Source organism: Ambystoma mexicanum, chromosome 2p (assembly GCF_040938575.1).
Source record: "Ambystoma mexicanum isolate Mex_15411 chromosome 2p, UKY_AmexF1_1, whole genome shotgun sequence".
NCBI lineage: Eukaryota > Metazoa > Chordata > Amphibia > Caudata > Ambystomatidae > Ambystoma > Ambystoma mexicanum.
The window spans coordinates 1,442,006,988-1,442,028,284 of record NC_090923.1 but is presented as its reverse complement, the minus strand read 5'-3'; the positions used below and the strand labels follow the sequence as shown (position 1 = coordinate 1,442,028,284).

Genomic DNA, 21,297 nt, shown 5'->3' with positions numbered 1-21,297 from the left:
CTGGCCATATAGATTCTTCTAATTCAGGTGCCCTTGGGTCATCTCGTAGCGCCCGCTTCTTAGATTGTATAAGTGGGTCATCCTGAGAATAGCTTGAAGGAGTTTTCCAAAGTTACCAAAAAAAAACAAAATGGCTTGTGGCCCCACAACCCCAGTCCCATTAAATGTGGGGTCCCACAGGGTTCATGCATTGCTTCCACCCTCTATAACCTCTTCACGGGGCCTCTGTTCAGATTCTTGGTCGCCATGGGCATCTCGTATACCAATTATGCAGATGACACTCAGGTGCTCATTCCTTCCCGGGTGACTATCCAACTGACATGAACACACTCAACTCCATCTACTGAACGATCCAATCCTGGATGGCTGAAAATTGGTTATGTCTCAACAGTGAGAAAACCAAACTTCTAATTGGCTCCCCCTCCACCTTGGGTAAACTGGACAAGCAATACTGCGCCTTCACTGTGGACAACATTCCCATCACTGTCTCACAAACGCTGGACGTGTATCTCGAACCAAACCTCACCATGGAAAGAAAGGTTATTGCAATTGCTTCATCTGCAGCGTACCACTCCAAACTGCTCAATGCAGCCAGACCCTTCCTGTCCCAACAGAATTGCCTCACCATTGCTAGGGCGATCATTGGATCGAGGCTGGAGTTTTATAATGCACTCTTTGTTGGGACCTCCCACAAGAATCTTGCCAAACTTCACTTAGCTCAGAACAATGCCTTGAGGGCTGCAAAAAGGCATCTCACGCAGGGACCATATCTCTGGGTGAGAAGGCAGGTGCACTGGCTCCCTGTCAAGGAAAGGATTGTCTTCAAAACCCTCGCCTTGACACAAAAATATCTCCACGGCCTGGCTCCCCCTTACCTAGCACAAAGGATAATCAGAGACACGCCTTCTAGACCACCCAGAGTGGCCTATTCCAATCACATTACTGTTCCTTTCACATGCACTGTGCGTGCAGGTGGCACCAGCTTCCCAACTATGGCCGCTACCTTCTGGAACACCCTCCCTGCCCAGATCAGGAGGATTGACTCTCATGCAGCATTCCGGAAAGCCATCAAAGCGAGGCTCTTTGTTTGAAAGGGCTTTATTTCCGCTTCTATGTATCTCTGTGTCTGCATATAAGCAACGTCTAACTAATGTACCATGCAACAAAACTTTCTGTACTAAGTAACATTCTGTTTGGGCCGCATTCCTGTAACCCTTAATCAAGCCTTCTTACGTTTCCTCATAGCACCTCGATGCCTGTGGGCTGTAGCGTGCTCTACAAATCCAAAAAATAAAAATAAATAAGTCAGTTAACTGGATGTATCCAATTGAGCAGCTCAAAGGCTTCAGCAAAGCCTGCAGTCACTACTTCTGTCAGTTGCAGCAAGTAGTAGCTGTTATTCAAATAAGTATTCCCAGCCTAGCAGCTCAAAGGCTAGTACAAGCCCTCAGTCACTGCTTTTCACCCAAAACACCAAAACTGCCAAAACACACTGCAAACCACACTCAATCGCCGCACTCCGCCTCATGTATCTTCCTTGAAATTTGCTAATACTTTTACAGTATACCTTTGAAAATAGCAGTGGTGCTTTCCCTCTCATTCTGACTTTTAAATGTGTTGTCACGTACTGTGCGAAGTGTACTGTTTTTCTTTTTATACCATGAATGTCACATTTTATTCTAAAACAATTTACCAGAGAGGCTAAAGTCATGAGATATCTTTAGCCATAAAATAAATATATTTGTTTTTGGTGCAGGGGTGAATGGGTAATGGCACCGTAACCACTAACACGAAACATAGAATTATTTTAAGATCTGGATGTCCTTGTGATTAGCTAGACATTCCAGTTCATGGCTTAAAACGTAGACATGTATACCTTTGGAAACACCCAGCAGTGTACACAATCCGTTGGCCATGTCCTGTAGCAGCAATGCTTTATTTAAAGGACATGCTAATTTGAAGGCCCCCTGACCTGCTATGATCTGGTGCATATTCTAAAGCTGTATGTTGCCTTGCAGTCTCCCTGATGGACAGTTGCAATGGTCATGTCACCCAGAAGGAAAGCAACGGGAGGCCTCTGGGTCACTTTGGATGGTAATCGGGAGGGACATGGAGAACAGTGCTTTAGGAGTAGTAACCATTTCTGAAGGAAAACACTGCTAATGATGTTATGTTGGATTTCTCTTTACAGGTCGAGGGCAGAAGCTGATTCCAGAGGGGTTGGAAGATGAGGTTGAGCAATCGGATGAGGATAGTGAAGAAGATGTAAATCCTGGTAATCCTCCTTTATTTGCTTTTTTTCTGCCCTTTGTTATAAACTGATATTTAAAAAGAAAAGCAATGCAGACTTCAAAATGAGAAAATTAATTGATGCAGGGGCTGTTTTTCTCCCTATTTAGAGGTCAATGTTTTGGTTAAACACTGCCAGCATCTCAGAGCTTTCAGAGATTTTCCTTTTGGAAATATTGTGCGAAGACAAAGGGCACACATGTTCCTTTTCTGTTGGGTGTTTAAGCTTGTGGTGGTGTACACATGCATCCATCGCTGATGTTTTAAAGTGACATCACTTTCAATGGTCTTTGGAGGGATGCTGGTTGTGTGGTCTCTGTTTTCCCAATCCTGTTTGGATGACTGTACAGTACAGTAGTTACAGTTCCACCAGGAAACAAAAATCCTTTTTTGGAGGTTTAATCCTCATCCTCATACCAATTATGGAGACCTAAGCGATTCTTGAATAAATCTGGAAGCACATCTTACTAATATTTGTAGCAAAGTGGAGTATCCACCATTGTCGTACCTCTTTAAGAACTCTTTTAATGTGGCTTTTAAAACATTGACTGAGATGGAGTTCTGCATCAGAAAGAAGTCTACAGTGATCAATATATAGATTTGAAAAGCATGAGCTTAAAGAAGTTCCTGGGCATCAGGCATCACCTTATAAGCCGGAGCTACCTTTGGGGAATGATGTATGCGCCATTACGCTTTGTCTGACTTTTAGATGCGTCCTTATGCTCCTCAGTTAGCACAGGGAGTCAAAAATTGCTATTCTTAGCTGTTTGTATAAAGCAAACCTAGCTCTTCTTCTAGGTTAGGAGTTAAATGGATTCCTGTTCATAGTAATGTCGGTCCCTGTCCTAATTCTACGGGCTAACTGTTATCATAACAAATAACCATGATTCAACAACTATATGTCCAGCCCAGTAGCCCCCTTTGACCTTGCCTAGAAAACTTCATCTACACATACCTATTCTACATTCACTTCGTCAGACATTTGCATCTTCATGCATTAACTTCTTTATATTCAAATAACCAAAAGTCCTGATCCAGGATGGACCAGGAAATTGTCGACGGAATGTACTCCAAAGAACAGCAGCGTTAGCTTCAGTGACTGATCGGGTATGCGGGTGCTTTGTAGATGTATAGTATGTTCAGACACTTTACATTTGGACGGTATATGTGATGGGGAGTGGTTGTTTGGTTGGGTATATGGGTTGGGTGTATTTCTATTGGAAGCAGTGGTGGAGGGGGAAGTTAAGGGTAGTCATGTTGGCGGAAATACAGTCATTATGGTTACATAGGGATGTATGTTGATGAGGATTGAATTAGTATATATGTGAGTGATATTTGTTACAAGGAATGGTATGATGCTACATAGAGTTGTTATATGATAGTTTAGGTGAAGGTCCTTAAATTACATTGGGGAGAAGGGCACTTTTTTGTTAAATAGATGTTATGGGCTTGGATTCTGGAGGGGATGGGTTTGGACACACTATGTATGGGGGGGTGTACTCACACGGAATCTGAAGTATGCATTCAGATTGTGCAATGGTTTGCAATAGTTCAGGGTTTGTGTTTTTTATGTTTTTGTTTGTCTGATGTTCTGTCTTGATATGTTGTTTCATGTCAGAGATCCTGGATATAATATGGTGGAGGGTTGGTGTGGTCATTGCTTGACAGTTTTCCCTGTTCAGTGAGCAATATGGTTAGAGGGAACACTAGCTCTGGTTGTGCTTAAGTGTAAAACAATTCCGCTGATTATTATGATGTGATGGGTACGCTAATAGTATTGGAATGTTAAAGGTTTGAATTGCCCGTGTAAGCGTAGGAAAGCTATGGCGAGGCTATGGAGGGCGATGGCAGACATAGTGTTTTTTACAAAAAACGCATTTGGTGAATGAGGATAGACGCTTTTTACTTAATTCTAGATATCGTAAAGAACTCTCTAATTGTTATCTGTCTAAGTCGAGAGGAGTCAGCATACTTTTTTAGAAAGGGGTTGAGGTTTAACATTGACAAGGTGGTAATGGACGGGGAGGGTCGGATGATTTTTGTGGATGTCCAGTTCAGTGGGAAGACAGTCACGCTGGGATGTGTTTATGGTCCGTGTTCTCCGGGGAAAGCTTTCTTTGATGAAATGTCACGGTTACTTCATGAAATGCATGGGGAGACGATTTTGTTGGGAGGAGATTTTAACAGTGTTAGAGATTATAGAATTTCTGCAGAAATTCAATCTCGTGGATGCATGGAGGGAGTTTCATCCGTCTTCAAGAGAGTATACATTTTATTCCCTTTACATATTACATTTTCCAGAATTGATTATTATGTTGGTCACGGATAGGTTGATGGATAAGACGATGTGAGTATTAGAGAGAGGGTGATTTCGGACCATGCTCCTGTGGATTTGCGAGTGATTATGGATATGGAGGTGCCTACTTTTGTGAGGTGGCGTCTTAAAGTGGGAGTTTTGGATGAGGAGGGGGTTGGGGAGAGCATTCAAACTTCCATGGTATGGGATGGTATTAAGGCCGTGATGAGGGGGGAATTTATAAGTAAAACTGCTTATTTGAGAAATAAACATTTGGGGGAATTGAGATCAATGGAGGATAGACTGTTGTGTTTACAACAAAAATATGCACAGTCGTGTAGGGTCAACGATAGGTTGGAAGCCCAAAAATAGTTGGTGAATAAGACAGACTTGATGGTGGAGAAAGGTCTTTTTTTTAACGAAGCAAACATTTTGGGAAAGTGGAGATAAGAGTGGGAAACTGCTTGCTAATAGGCTGAACAGAATGGCGGAGAAATCGTTTGTTCAAAGTATTATAAATGAACATGGGGATGTGATGATGAAGAATGTTGATATATGTGCGAGTTTCAAAAAATTCTATGAGAAATTATATACTGAGGAGGTGTTTCCCTCTGAGATGGAATTGGATTATTTTTTTACAACTATAGACATCCCTAGGTTGACGTCTGAGGATAGAGATAAATTGGAAATGGAAGTTGACAAGGATGAGGTTTTGTTGGCAATTGAACAACTTGGGACTGGTAACTCTCCAGGAATGGATGGCATTCCTGTGGAGTTTTATAGGAAATGTAAGACCTACTTGGCACCTATTTTGTGTAAATTGTTCAATGTGTTTGTGCAAGAAGGAGATTGATGTCAATCAATGAGGGAGGCGATGATTACCTTAATACCATAGGAGGGCAGGGATCTTAAATGTAGCAATTATAGGCCCATTTCATTGATAAATGTTGATGTGAAAATACTAGCGAAGATTATGGCAAATAGGTTGGAAGCATGTATGGGGAAGTTGATTCATGAATCAGAGGTGGGATTTATGAAAAACAGGTTTGGTTATGACAATATAAGAACCATAGTTGATCTACTAAGTTTGTAACAAAATGAGTTATCAAACGCGGCCCTTGTCTTTATGGGTGCGGAAAAAACATTTGATAGGGTGAGTTGGAAGTATTTGAGATTTACAATGGAAAGGATGGGGTTTGGGAATAGGTTTTTGAGGGTGATCAGTCGTCTACAGGGTGGAGCAAAAGCAAGGATTTGGGTGAATAATGTGTTGTCTGAGGCTTTTGAACTTACTCGGGGGACAAGACAGGGCTGTCCTTTGTCGCCCGTTTTATTCAATATCGCTTTGGAACCTTTATTAGCTTGCATACGCGGGGAGCAGAATGTCAAGGGTTTGAAGTTTGGACATAAAGAAATTAAAGTTCTGTCGTATGCAGACAATATGGTGATTATTCTTACAAATCCGGAGGGTGGGTAGTGCTGTCCTGAAGAATATTTTTGATAGGGTGGGAAATCTCTCAGGGCATAAGATTAATTGGGATAAAACTGAAGTATTTCCGCTTGCTAGGATCTGTATAAGGGGTTTCTTTTTGGATTGGAATTGTCGGTGGACTGAGTGACATGTGAAGTATTTAGGGGTTTATTTGACTAGGGATGTTAAAAAGATGGTGGAATTCAATGTGAGGAAGATAGTGGCTACATTAGAAAAAGATATTAGGAAATGGGAGCGTTTGCCTATGGGGGTTTGGGCGAAAGTTAATGCTATCAAAATGACTCTTTTACCAAAAGTGCTTTATATCGTACAGTCCTGGCCTTTGAAGTTTCTGAAAAAAATGTTGGCCACTATTGATCGTGTTTTTCAAAAATGCTTATGGGGGGAGAAGGGTAGGCCGAAGATTCCGAAATTCATATTGATGCGTAGTACTAAACAAGGGGGCTTTGGGTATCCGGATTTGGAACGGTATTGTAGAGGATTTATTTTGAAGAAGACAACATACTATTTGGCAATGAGGAATGAGTCAGAGCTCCTTTGGATGTTGATTGAAAGGAATAAAATGTCTGGAATTAAATTGAGTGTTGTTGCTTCATTGGGAGGCTACCTGGGAGTGGTAGTAAGTTGCCAACTATTGTTGTGGCTAAAGATGTGCTTGTTTGGTGGTTAGGACTTTTTAGTGGGAACTTGTATCTCAATTATGGGGCCTCAATTTGGCTTAATCCGGGTTTACAGATTGCCAATAAAATCATAAATTGGAGAAGCTGGGTTTTAAAGGGGGTTTTGTGCATTGGGGATGTAATACGAGATGATCGTATGTTAACATTTGAGACATTCATCTGGCTAAGAGGGAAAAGTGTAGATTTGTAATGTTGCAAACACTATTGCGTGAGAAGTTATCTATGTTAACGAGACCGTTGGAAAAGGGACCGTTGGATTGCAAGGTTATTCAGTCAACGCCGCGAATGGTGAGTACATATACTAATTTGATGCTGGTGAATTCTGCGGTTATTGATCATGGGAAGAGAGTATTAGAGAAGTGGATAGAGGAGTTGGGGTGCGAGATTACGGAGAAAGAGTGGGAAAATATGTGGTGTGCGTGGGATATAGGAGCAGGTTGGATCTCAAGTTATGGCTTATTCACCCAAAAATATATGGACGTTTATATTGGACGCCGGTGCGTATGTGTAAATTAGGTTTGCTTGATAGTGATTTGTATGGGGATGTAATAGGGAGAAGGGGACGCTCATTTACATGTTGTGGTATTGTTCTCGTGTGTTGGACTTCTGGACGGAGGTATTGGACAGACTAGATGCGATTTTGTCCATGAGCTTTCCTAGGACGCCTGTACAGGTATTGCTGTTGTCTGGTATTGCAAGGTGTGAGATTGCTCAGCAATATGCGCAGTGGATTGATAAGTTGCGGCAAAACAGGTGTTGATGGTATGGAAGTCAAGGAAGAAGCCTCGGGTTGTGAATTGGATAAATGATGTATTGATGTTGTCAGGGTTTGAGAAGGTGAGGTTCCAAAGGCAGGACAGGGGAGATAAATATCTAGCTTTCTGGACACCATTCAATTATTTTTATGGTGAATGAAGACTTGAGGGTTGTCTGTAATTGGTCTGTTTGTTGGATTGGTGGTAAGGATTGTGATGTTGCTCTGGGATCTTTGTCTGTCTGTTTCTGTGCTTTGTTTGTTTATTTATCCCGTCTGTGGGAGTGTCTTTGTATTTGTGTGGTAATGGTGTCTTGTGTGTGGACAATTTCTGTTTAAATTACCATGCATAGGGAGGAGGAAGTTGTATTGCCTGTGAGTGTTATTGATGTTTTTCATGTATTTTATTGGTTGTGACATGTTTCCCTATGTATTATTGAGCATTGGAAAGCATTTTTGTTAAACTACTCATAACTGTTTTTCTGTTTATTGTATTTGAAATCATTAAATAAACGTTGGAAAAAAAAGGAAATCAAGTATTATGTGTACATGATTCTAGCTAGTTAAAACCATCCTTTTTTTGTTTTTGTGTTACACCACCACCAGCTTTAGCAATGGGGTAAAGGAGCAGAAAAAAAGGCAGACTCCCACTAACTTCTCGACACAGTGAGTTTTATTTTATATGGTCAGGGACAAAAATGTTATAGTAGAGTGTGCATAATATTTTTGATAAGTTATCAGCTTTCAGTTTTACCCTTCCCAAAACTGTAGGTCTCTGTAGAAAGACTAGCAGAGAATTTGTAATCTGGATCGTCCACACGATCATGAGCAAAGCAGGACCCACACTTGTAAGAAATTCAGGCTTTAAACACTCAAAATATGGAATAAGCATCACTGGCCATATGCCATCAGGGAAGGCAGATCTGACGCCTTAAAAGTAAGGTGTATTTTTCACACTCAACCTACGCCAGCGAGATAATCCAAAAATAGTACTTAACAAATCATTGTGGTTTGCCGAGGATTATTTGCAATGTGTCAGCCAACACGTGTTTTGACCAGCTAAGGTGTTTTTCAGGGCTTTTATTTAAATCAATGTTTCAAACATGTCTTGAAGAATTTGGTGACTTTAAGAAACCTGGGGGTATTCTCCTAGGTAGATCTCACAAATCCCTTATCCAGGTGGCCAGGGAAGGACTGACACTCTCCTGCCCCAACCCTAGGGATAGTCGAGCGAGGGAGGATCAACTGGGTTAGGGAACCTGGGTTATGCTTGGGGTAATATCCCAGGTGAGACGCGGTATTACACTGGGAAGAAGGTGAGGAGGACGAAGTCCCTGACGCTTTTATAGGCTTTTCCCAATCATCCACCCTTCCACCCAATGAATCTCCCTTACTAAAGGAAAACTCCAACAACCCCTCCGCATCTGCAAAACCTATTAGGAACCCAAACCCAGTTGCATTGGGGAAACTTCATCTCCCAGAATCCCTATTGTCTAGTTGACTACCCGAGTACTCCCAGTCATTCTTCTCTACGTCCCTCTGATTATTATTTTCCGAACTCCCAGTCTGCTTTTATAAAACACTAGAGGTCCCACAATCCCCCCTATTCATGTCACAACAATAATCCTGGTTATTCCCTCGACCGACCTCCAAACTATTATTTTATGGATTTTTCCAATTCATTCCACAAACACTGAAATAACACATATTCTCGCCCTTCCGAGTTTACCAGGGCTAATGAACTAGGAGATAGAAAATATCCCCATTGGAATACATGGGCTGTAACTCCCTATGAGAGCCTGCTAGGTTATCCCAATTTTGAGACCAGGCAAGATCAGGCAATCAACTTTGATTACACACACCCGACTTCCCTTTCTCTTCCCCACAGGGATAAAATGTGGAGCACGAAAGCACACTTGGAGCAAGGGCAAACGCACAAGGAAGCAGCTATTCCGGGATGGCAGTTTAAACAGAGGAGAAAGGCTCAGAGAGTACAGAGGACAAGGAGGGAGTTACCCATGCACTTTTCAAGAGAGGTTTGTGACTTTTAGGAAGCCTCAAGGAAAAGAAACATAAGACCAGGAATTATAGCTGATGAGAGGTGTAGTGTGTGTCAAAGGTACACAGAGCTCCCCGCATAGATAGCCAAGGCGGGGAGAAGCGATTGCCACCATGGTACTATACTTGACTCCGACAGCAAAACAATGCCAACAAGTTCAACACAGCCGGTGAGTCGGGAGAAACTGATAACAGACTGGACTGTGTGATGCTCAAGGTTGCAAGCAGCAAAATTGTTTGAACAAAGAACTTGTGTTCAATTGAACTTTAAGAAAACCCATTTGAGAACCAGATCGAGTGGTCCGGCGCTGTGTGGGTGCTCACTCGAAGGTCTCTGTTGGTACCCCCCAAAGCATGTGAATATTGAATGGCAAAATCGAAGTGGTGCTGCAACGGGTTCAGTTAAATCCTGTTCACATTCGAAAGGCTTTGTTTATATACAAACTGAAATTGGTCTGAGCCCGGCTGCGGGAGGAGAGGGGGGGCTGATTATTCTAAAGGCGATCTCAGCACGGAAGTGGAGGGATCCGGGGTGAACAGCAAAACTCAGCCTCAAAGATTTTCTTGTGGCAAATGTGAACCCGACTGAGGGATGCCTGCAAATTAAAGTTGATTTGAGGATGGCTGAGAGGGATCCAGGGCAAAAGAGTACATTGCCTGGCTTGACTATTTGGCTAAGGAACTTTTCTTTGTTGTTTATGAAACGTCAGGTCCTCTGAGGCAAGAGACTTTGCACAAAGAGGCTTGGGCGCAGAAGGGCCTGATATTGGTGAAGGAAACTGTGACCTTGTGCAGAAGCAGCCCAGGAGTGTGCTGTGCTTGAGTGACACGCCTTGTCCCATGCAAAAAACATGGTGGCCTACAGCCTAAGCATCCTGACTTATCAATTTGTGAACACTTCTTTCTTTTTGTGAACATTATCCCACACTATTTTGTAGCATAGCAGTAAGGTTTGGCAATAGTTTTTTTGTATAGGCGCTTTTTATTTGACTAATCTCCACTAGTACTATATTATTATTATTATTATTTGATGGTCATAGCTTGCTCCAATCTTAGATTTTGGTTTTGTAGACGTTTTTCACACCCTTGAGAAAAGTTCAATAAACACCCCTGAACTGCGATCACTTGTGTATGTCTTACTTTGATATCATGCCTTCCTTACACAACATAATACCCCCTGTATGCTGTAACTCAATTTGTTGAAGGGATTAATTAACTGGCAAATGCCAAGTCGCCTATATAACGGCCTGCTGGCGTCCGTGACACTAGTGTTTCTTTCAGCAATGTTACTTGTTGCGGTAGAAAGCCAATATTGATATCTAGCAGTTGTAAGCCAAAAGTGGCACCTTATCCGGGAACCAGCTTCCCGGGAGACTGAGTCAGGATTGAATGAAGGAAAAGATGCACACTAAATTAGAACATTCAGTTAAGGAAATAGTCCTGTGTCAGGGGGTTGAGGGCAGGGACGTGCCCCCATATCCCACAGGAAAATAGTGCACAAGAGACAGGAGTTTCAAGAGTACTGCAGACAAGAAAGGATTGTTGTTAGGCAGAATTGCATGCAGTACCCTCTGGGACCACCACACAAAATTAGGACTACAGATGTTAGCCAAACCAGCCTTTGGTATAAGTCTGTACCAGACAGTTTTTGGTAGCGAGCTGGGCAGCCAGGCTTATCCCAAGAGTGAATGTGAGCAGTACAAGTAGTTACATAGAGGTCTTTCAATCAAAGTGGTTCAAGTAGACACTTATACTCAAGGTTTCTTGGTAAAAACAGTTAGTGATTTATTACACAATCATTTAGAAAACATTTTACTAGAAGAAGGCAACTTAATATTATATACCCATACACTTCAATACAAAACTGTAACCTTTTGAGACAGTTTGAGCTCCCTTGAATTAGGAGCCAAATGACAGTTCAGTTACTTATCAGTGAGCAAAAAGGACAAAAGTAAGTAAAATAGATCACATATACTTTCTAGGCAGTGCAAATAGTTTCAGTTCACCAGAGGAGTTCAATTCAATTCAAGTCAATAGGCCAGTGTTCTGTATAGGAAAGAGCAGTTCTGGTATTAAACAGTAAAGTCTTTGCAAAAGTTCTCAGAAGTAGTTTAGACGAAAAAAGATCATTTGTCGGGTCACAAGCTGATTAGGCCTGCAAGTTGGGAAAGTTTCACAAACTTTCATTCGAGAGTGGCGGTCTCTGTCGGGTTGGCACAGTACCTTCGTTGAAGAAAACACATGTTGCTGAAGTCGTGGTTCCTGGCAGGTCCTGCAGATCTCGCTGTTCCTGAGCCTCAGTCGTGGGGACAAGAGGGAGGACTTCGGGGGACTCCTGCACTGCACGGGATCATTGAAGAAAGCAAACAAGATGGAGTCACTTCAGTTCCAGTATCTGTAGATTCAAGAACACAAACTGGTGTCCCTCTCACTGGTTAATCCTAACAAGCCTTGAGAATGGTATCCAGGAGTCTTATGAGTTGATTGGTCCCACCAACTCAAAGGAAGAAGCCGCCCTTGAAGGAGCTTCTCTGTCGAATGGAGTTTGGCAATTTGGACCTGCAGCAGGGCTTCACCGGGCAAACCAATGGTCCAGGAGTTGCAGCAGCCGTCCTCTTCCAGCTCGTCTTCGGTTCTTTCGTTCCAGTGGTCGACTCTGCTTTCCAGTCCAAGAGACTCGCCTTTTAAACAGTTTTCTCCCATTCATTCCAGCCTAGCTGTCACTCACCCAGCAGGGTGGCTGTCCTTGTCGGACAGTCAGCCAGCCAATCACGCCAGAGTGCATTGGGGTCTCCTAGGAGACTAAGCACAGGGAGTTACGGGCACCTCCCTCACTTCCTGCCCACCCCAGACACTCAGACGCCAGAGGCGGTCTTCAGTCCTGAAGCCCACCAAAGGCACAGGAACAAAGGGACCAAACCTGGTTCGGTGCGCAGAGACAAACACTAGAAGGACCTTTCCAAAAAGAAACGGTGAAAAAAGAAGACCGGGACCTGTTTAAACAAGGGGGCTTAAGGCGCCATCTTGAAAAACATGGCTCCCGTGATTTTTAGCTACCGGTGTTCGCGGTTGGGAAAAATCATGGTAGTTTGTTGTAAAACCACTGCCACCACCCTTTTCAATAGGAAAAGGTAGCATTTGACTGCTGCATGGGTATTTAGACAAAGGGGATACTATGTAACCCCTCCAACACTCCATTGTAAGATGGTGTGTGCTGGGTCTATGAATTTGGAAAGACTAGTAAAGTCAATTTCACTTTACATTCTCTGGGAAACAGTAGTTTATCCCAGAGAAGGTATTTAAACCTTTGGGAAGTCTAAAAAGACATCCCTGTGTCACTGCACTGAAGGTGCTGTGTAACACACATGAAAAGATGATGCCTATGGAGTTATCTAAAACACCATAATCAAAGCAAACACATGTAAAACACACATGAAAATATATGATAGTGGGGAAAAAAGGCTCACACTCTTTCCAGGTAAAAAAATCAAGTCCTCAAAATCCAGCAAAGTTGCTGGGGGTTACTAAGGTGACGGGAATTTGCACTTTTATGAGAATTCTCCCTAACAATTGTCAGCAAGGACAGTGAACAGAAAGGGTCAGGGAATGCAAGCATGTTAGGTTCCCACTTGGAGGGTATGCTGAATGGGTGAAGTGTTTCCCAAGGGTTGTTATTATAGGACCCACTCTGAATGCTCATGGAAAGGAGCAGCAGGAGCGGGCGCCTGTGTCTGGACCGTAATGCACTATCAATTACACAATACTCACCAGACTGAATCCTGTACAGGTCCAGCAGGAAAGGGACAGTGACTTCACCCTACAAAAGGAACCTGCACACAATTAACAAACATGACACAATGGACAAGACCGAGATGTGACAGAGAAAACGGACAGAGATTGCCCAGGGAAAGCCAGCAGCCAAACTGTGAAAAAAGAATTTCACAAACACGAGTGAGGACAAGAACAGTAACAGAAAGATCCAAGGAAAGAACTGTAAGTCAACGTGAGCAAGGTTCAGGACAGAGAACAGTAAGAAAGAGCATAAGCAACAAGACAAAACTCTAAGTGCAATGGTACAGGAGACTGGAACTGCAGAATGGAAACGAAGGACCGGAGTCAAAGAACAGCAGACTGAACTACAGACTAAAAACAAGAAACCCCAGGACTGACATTCTGGACTGGGATAACCAGATTGTTAACAAGGAATACAAGTAACTGCAACTCTGGACTGGAAAAGTAACTGCAACTCTGGACTGGAATAGCAAGGGCAGGACTGCAGGCAGATAACAAGGAAACACAGGACTGGTTTCTAGGAAGCCAAAACCAAGTAGCATAGAGCAAGGAACTGTAGCGAGCGAACAAGAGAATTGGTGGTAGAGGGAAAGAGACTGCATGAAGGAACAGATTACTGCAGAAAGAGGAGCTGGGGAACTGCAGGCAGTGTAGAGGGTAGCAGGGCATGGGGAACAAAGCTGAGCTTGGACTGCAGGCAGGGAATAAAGGCTGCAGAGCAGGGAGAGCAGGGGTTCAGGGCTTCCGGGAAGAGAGCAATAGTGCTGGAAATGGAGATGGATATGGAAACCGCATCAGCTGGCCAGAGCATAAATCCAAGGTTCAAACACAAGTGTCTGGAAACAAACTCGATGTAAGATCCCTGTACTCCTGCAGGCAGCTGCTTAAATACTGACCCACCCTGTGCTGAGGCTGGCTTGTTAGTAGCACGTGGAGAACCACATCTGAAGGTAATCTGTCTCGGTGCTCTCTGAACATGGAAAAGTGAAAGCAGTACTAATCTCGGGGGCTTCTGGGGATTGTAGTCCTATGTCTGCTGGATAGGAATAGCCAGGTAATGAGAAATGCCAAAAGGTACATTATGGGATACGTAGTTTGTGAAATTAAATAGGGAAGTACCAAAGGGTTGCAAAGGGAAATGTAAGGGTGCAGAAGGAGGAGACTGACACACAGGTGGCATGATTGTTGGCATAAACTTTTATCTAATCAAAAATAAAGGTGAAACCTATCTCTCCCTAACTGTAAGAGGGATTTCCCTGCCTTAACTAAGGAACTAAGGATTCAGTAAGAATGTCAAAGTTAAAATGCCTACTTCTGTCTCTCTTGTAATTAAACTTAAGAGGTAGTGGATCTTCTTGGTCCAGAAGAATTGCTCCCTTCTTCTGGACAACGGATGATGGTTCCAATTGGCAGGTGGGAACTTTGCCTGAGAGAATGACTCTCGTCCCCAGGCCTCAGTTCCTTTGCAGGAAACAAAACAAAGTTGAAGCTGGTTGTAACGTTTTCAGTTCATACTCCAAGAATAAAGTTCCAGCTTAAAGAGCACCATTCCTCATTGCACAACGCACAGTTTTCACTATTGGGTTCCTGGAGAATACCACCCTTCTCCAGGTATCTTGTTCTCAGTATTTTCGCAGTGTCAGGGGAATGACTCACTTCCCAGAGCCTTCCTCGGCGTATCTTAACAGTACACAATACCAGGGGGTATGGCTTCCTTCCCCTGTTCTCTCTTGGTTAGTAGTTTCACCGTGGTGTCTCCATTCCCTGGGCCCTTCACAGGCTCTTTACCACAGTTCATGAAGGGTGGTGGAATGACTCACTTCCCAGTGCCCTTCTCAGGTTCTTTGTCACAGCTCACAAAGGCTGGAGAAAGACTCCCTTCCCTAGGCCCTTCTCAAGCTTCTTATTTTTGGTGTAGGTCCACGACCTGTTTTGGCAGACCTGGTTTACTTCTTTGCTAGATACTGCGACAAGGAAGAGTGATTATGGTGCTCTTCCTGTGAGGGTGCAGGTCACAGACACGTGCTTCTCTTTCTAATCTCTGGCAGTCCTTGCTTACACCTCTGTCAGGTACTGCGCTGAAGAATAGGACTTGTGATGCTCTTGTCAATTGATTGCAGGTCACACACATGTCCCTCTCTCCTTCGCAGCCCTACCAACCATCCCGGTCACCCAGGTACCTCCTAGGGTGTTTACCAGTCCTCTCCGGTCAGCCTTGGGCTTTCAACGTGTGCTTTTCCGTGCTCTCTATGGTCTCTTATGGCTCTCTGGGAGCCGTGGCACTCCTCTGGGGCTGTGTTGCTTCCCTTAGCAGCACGTTTTCACCACTGCTTTCACTTGGACGCAGAGACTTCCCACTTGCGGTCGGTTCTTCCACTCTGGACCGATTTAGAACTCCTTTGCCTGTCAGTCTGAGGTTCACCTAGCAACCCTTTTGCTTCTTTGCTTCAGTCAGGCCTGCACTTGCAGTACCTCAAGGGCATCCTTTCTCTCTGCTTGGTTTTGCCTCTTTGAATGGATTTTGTCCTCCCACATATTCCTCATCTTTGATATTCGATATCCAGCTTCAGCTGCTTCAGAATTTCTTTTTCGGCAGAGGGCACTGTGCGTCGATGGCGTCGACCCGATGTCCCTCGAGGGCCTCCGTCTCGAGGATGATGTCATCAAAGGCCTATATAGTATGCGATGCTACCGTTGGCTTCAGTTCCATTTTTCTGCGAATGCTATTGCTTCGAGAAATACGGCATTCTTAATTACTTCTTACGATGCCATCACTTCGTATGAATATGTCTTCTTCTTCGACACTGACTACCCTGAAGACCAAGTTCAAGAAGTGTTGAGATTGTGGTTTGAAAATGTCATTGACCGACCCACAATGCATATGTTTATGGTGTCTCGGGGTTGAGCACGAGACACGGGACTGCTTCAAGTGCCAGTCAACGACATGAAGTCCTTGAAGGAGCAAAAGAGGAAATTGGCGGTAGGGCGAAACCCCAAATCTTCTACCCCGACCAAAAAAACCTTCGACCGATAAGTTTAGAGGCGACTCTCCTCAGAGGAAGAAAGTTAAGATGTCGAGGAGTGGCTCTCCCCAATCCTCATAGTTGTCAAAGAAGTCCAAGAAGAGGCACCATAGGTCGCCTTCTTTGACTTCATCATCGGACACTTCCCCTGAGAGGGTATCTTGTCCCACAAAGAAATCCACTACGACCAAATGGAAGGCTTTGAGAGCAGAGATGCTAAAAATATTTGAAAAGCAAAAACCCACAAGCCATGCTCCTACCGCACCTTCCAAAGATGCCAGGAAGGAAAGGGCTCAACCTAAATCCTGCATGCCCTCGAGCCCGGGACGAAGGCGTCCCATCAAAACCTACGGCACCATTGATAAAAGTTCTGATGACTCGTCCAGCATCGAATCCATTATTCATGAAACCCTTGATGCCTGAAAAGACTTATGTGCCTTTGCCAAGGAAGGACTATTTTAAGTCCCTTACCTCAATTTATGAGGAGAATGAACCCTCCGACAACGATGCACGATTTGGCCTCCATGTCATGATGCCTATCTCCAAGGAGCCAGGTCCGACCCAGCAACCCCAGAGGCAGGCATCATTTCCCCCAGGGGAGTGCCAGCGGGCCCAAGCTGGGGCCCTTTGGACACAGTCTTGGCGCCTTAGGCGCCAGGCTCATGTTGGACCTCTGTCCTGGCGCCTTAGGCGCCAGGCTCATAAAGCTAGACATGTGTTCATGTAGCTAGACATGTGTGCAAGTGTTTTAATGTGCACTTACCTGATGGAGACCATGCTGCCACATCCAGGCCCACTTGAGGCCTGAATAGGAACTACTTTACCTGTGGGACTACTTTCCACCCGGGTGTGGTCGGGGAAGGATACATACCTGATCGGAGGAAGGATACACACTTGGAACTTCTTCCAAAGCTATTTAAACCACACCCGATCAGCAACTCACGCTTCGCGTTGTTCTGCTCCTCGCAGCTGGACGCTCACCGTGTCAGCTCCTGCATCTGGACTTCAGCCACGCCTGTCAGCATCCTGGGTCACCTGCAAAGGGAGACAAGAGACCTACCAGCTAATCTGCACCACGGAGACATCAGCGAAGATCCTGAAAGGGAAGACATCATTTTTAAAAGCATTTCGTTACGATCGCTGCATCGCTGCATTTCACTCACCTTTCCTGGGTTCCTCCATCTTCAGCAGCGATCATCCGGATACACAGCCACTTCCCAGAGCCTAGAGAAAAAGACAAGAATAAGAGGTGAGAGAAGGAAGGGAATAGGAAAAGCTCAGTTTCCTTCTAAGACTTACCTGTTGGGTCATTCCCATTTCATTTCGGGTCTTGCTGCTTCCAAGCATTTTCCGGACCCCGGCCCCTATGGGGAAAAAAGACAAAGACATTAGATGAGCGAATGCAAAAACATTACCTGAGCGCTCATCTAGGACTTACCAGATCTTTACTGGAACTACACGTTTCACTTCGGGTCGGCGCCATATCTCCGGCATTACGAACCCCGGCCCCTATGGGGAAAAGACATCAACATTAGCGCTTTATTGCAAGAAGTCTCCAAAGGAATCTTCATTCATCACCTGAAAAAAGACAATGAACATTATTATTTAAAGCTTGAACTTTTGAACTTGCAACAGAACTTTTACAGCGCCTTACCAGTATAATCAAGCTTACCTGAACTCCCATCCAACCTCAATCCAGTGAAGTAACTGGGTTCAACTTGCCCCTGCGTGAGAAGCAGGATGGAGAGCTCGTCCTTTCAGACCCTAAGGTAAGACTTCACGGGGAATCGTGGAAGGGTATCGTGGAGGGTTGGAAGAGAGTGGGAGGCTTGAGCATAACTCAGTCAGTAGTTAATACTCCCTTTTCACGCACAGGGGAATATTCCAGCGAGCCGGAGAAGCCAGAGTAGAGGGCCCTTCCTGTCCACCTTCAGAGTCCTGCGCTTCACCATTGAAGAAGCATCAGCACTCGAAGCCAGACCTGCGCCTCTGTGGGAATCAGGTGAGCGTTACAGAACGCGAAGCCTACCCACAATTTCCCACCCGGGCGCTATGGAGACTTCCGAGACTGACCAGCTGGGCCAGCTTTTGGGGGAATTACGGGCAGAGGTGCACTCAGCCCGCCAGGAGACTAACGCTCTCAAAAGAGAACTGATCTTATCTAAGGAAAGAACTGATGACCTAGCCAAAAGGTTATTACAGGCCCAGGCAGGGCACACTCCTTTACCTAATTCCGGAGACATTTTCACATCAATGGGTTTGAGTAACCCGGTACAAATTAATCTACCTGGACACATGCCTTTGCCCCGCCTGAACGTTTTGCGGGGGATCCCAAGAAATATGCCGTCTTTATGAACCAATGTCGTTTACACTTTCTATGCAGACCCGGAGCCTTCCCTAACGACCAGACCAAGGTAGCCTTTATACTATCTTACCTCACTGGCAGTGCTGCCGATTGGTCTATTCCATTGGTAAATCAGGATGATCCCATTCTCCAGAATTTTCAGGGCTTCCAGGCCAGCATGGAAAGATTGTTCGCTCGACACTCTCAAGGACAGGCCCTTGATAACGAACTGCTATCCTTACGACAAGGTAATCAGGATCTTCTGTCCTACATAGCCACCTTTAACAGACTGGTTGTGGAAACTGGATGGCCAGAAAGCAAAAGGATCGCTTTGTTTCATCGAGGCCTGCGCGGAGAGCTTAAGGATGTTCTAGCTCAGATAGTAAATCCACCCCAGGTCTGCGCAGACTACATTGACTTGGTGGTTCAACTTGATCACAGACTTCAAAATAGAAAAGCAGATCGATTCAAGTATGAAAACCGAGCACCGATCAAAACCCACGCTACCTCCAAGAGTACCGACATATCTGAACCTATGCAAATCGGTGGTGTTAAAGGACCATTAACGCAGAAAGAACGAGAGAGAATGCGGCAAATGCAACTTTGTCTGTATTGCGGGACTTCCGGTCACTTTCTTGAAATTGTCCAGTTAAACCACTTAAGAAGGTGGTTGGAGCTACTGATAACGAATTAGTGACACCTGATTCGGGAAACGACCTAGCCCGGCAAGCGTAGGGGTCCGCTTGCCAAGCTTGAAAACTAACTCTTTGACCTCGCATTTCGTCATGCCAATGGTGCTCGTGGACCCAAAACAGCCTCAGCAGTTGCATGCTATAAAAGCATACATCGACAGTGGAGCTATTGGAAATTACATAGACCGTGAATTGGCTTCCAGGATTAAGCTTCCTCTCTGCCCGAAAGTAACCTAAGATGTCATTACTACAGTAGATGGAAACGAAATAGCCTCAGGGCCTGTAACGCATTCCACTGTTGAAGTGACACTGGTGGGTCAGGATGGACATCGGGAAGCAATCGTGTTTGATGTGATCAAGGCCCCACAATTTCAAGTAATTCTTGGAATTCCTTGGTTAGAAACACATAATCCCAGAATTGACTGGCGAGCAAAGAAGATAAGTTTTCCTGATTGTGAACCAACTTGTTATCCAAGAAATCCAGCTATGGGTCTAGCCACAGCAACTTCCACCCCTGTACAGCTACCGTCTGAATACCAAGAATTCCAAGACGTTTTTCAGAAACAACAGGCTAACACGTTACCTCCCCATCGGTTTTATGATTGCCAGATCGATCTGGTACCCAATGCTCAACTACCTTGTATTAGGATTTATGCTCTTACGGAACCTGAGAACCTGCATTTGCGTCAGTATTTAGATCAGTACCTAGCCAATGGTTTTATTCGCCTGTCCAAGTCTCCTGTCTCTTCAGCTCTGTTCTTCGTGCCAAAAAAAGAAGGCGACCTTAGAACTTGTATAGACTATCGTGCCCTAAATCAAATAACGATTAAGAATCGTTATCCTCTGCCCTTGATCCCTGAGCTTATCGACCAGGTGAAAGACGCTTGTGTGTACACCAAGTTAGATCTCCGAGGAGCTTATCACCTGGTACGCTTAAAAGAAGGCGACGAATGGAAGACTGCATTCCGCACCAAATTTGGGCTCTTCGAATATCAGGTGATGCCCTTCGGTTTGTGCAATGCACCTGCCGCCTTTCAGTACTTTATGAATGATGTTCTTCGGGAACTTATCGATGTCTGTGTCATTGTTTACATTGACGACATCCTGGTGTACTCTTCTTCAGAATCTGATCACAGAAAACATGTTAGGGAGGTTCTTGAGAAACTGCGCCAGCACAGACTATTTGCAAAACTCGAAAAATGCGTTTCTCATACCACAGAAGTTGAGTTTCTCGGATTCATCCTGACACCTCAAGGAGTCCGAATGGACTCGCGAAAGGTGGACGCCATCCTCAAATGGCCATCTCCAAGCTCGGTGAAGGGAGTTCAGAGCATGCTCGGCTTTGCCAATTTCTATCGAAGATTCATCCCGGAATTTTCCCGAACAGTCCAACCCATCACCGCTCTCCTAAAGAAAAACAAACACTTCGAATGGACTCTTGAGACCGAACAAGCCTTCCAGGACCTGAAAACCAAATTCACCTCTGCACCTGTATTGAAGCACCCGCACCCAGATCTCCCGTACATAGTGGAAACCGATGCTTCCAGTTCGGCCATGGGAGCTGTCCTGTCGCAAAGAGACCCAAAAACTAACCAACTACACCCAGTGGCCTTTTGGTCCAGCAAATGTTCTTCTCCTGAAATCAACTACGCAATTACCGATAAAGAGTTACTGGCCATCAAATCTGCTTTCAAGGCTTGGCGTCACTACCTTCTCGGGGCAAGACACACCATCACCATAATTACGGACCACAGAAACTTACAGTATTTAAAGACGGCCAAAGCTCAATCTTCACGACAACTCCGATGGGCTCTATTCTTTGCGGAATTTGATTTTGTAATTACCTATCGCCCTGGCTGCAAGAATGGAAAAGCAGA

The 21,297-nt window shown here is 44.5% G+C and overlaps 1 protein-coding gene across 7 annotated transcripts in view; it reads left to right on the top strand.

Annotated features, from left to right (window-relative positions):
* Positions 1 to 21,297, top strand: part of LOC138567600 (uncharacterized) — a 1,191,853-nt gene that overhangs the window by 650,311 nt on the left and 520,245 nt on the right. For all 7 annotated transcript variants that reach the window (XM_069645994.1, XM_069645989.1, XM_069645987.1 and 4 more), the window contains one exon: positions 2,192 to 2,275. In XM_069645994.1, coding sequence (XP_069502095.1) covers positions 2,192 to 2,275 — 84 coding nt within the window. The remainder of the gene's footprint in view (positions 1 to 2,191; positions 2,276 to 21,297) is intronic.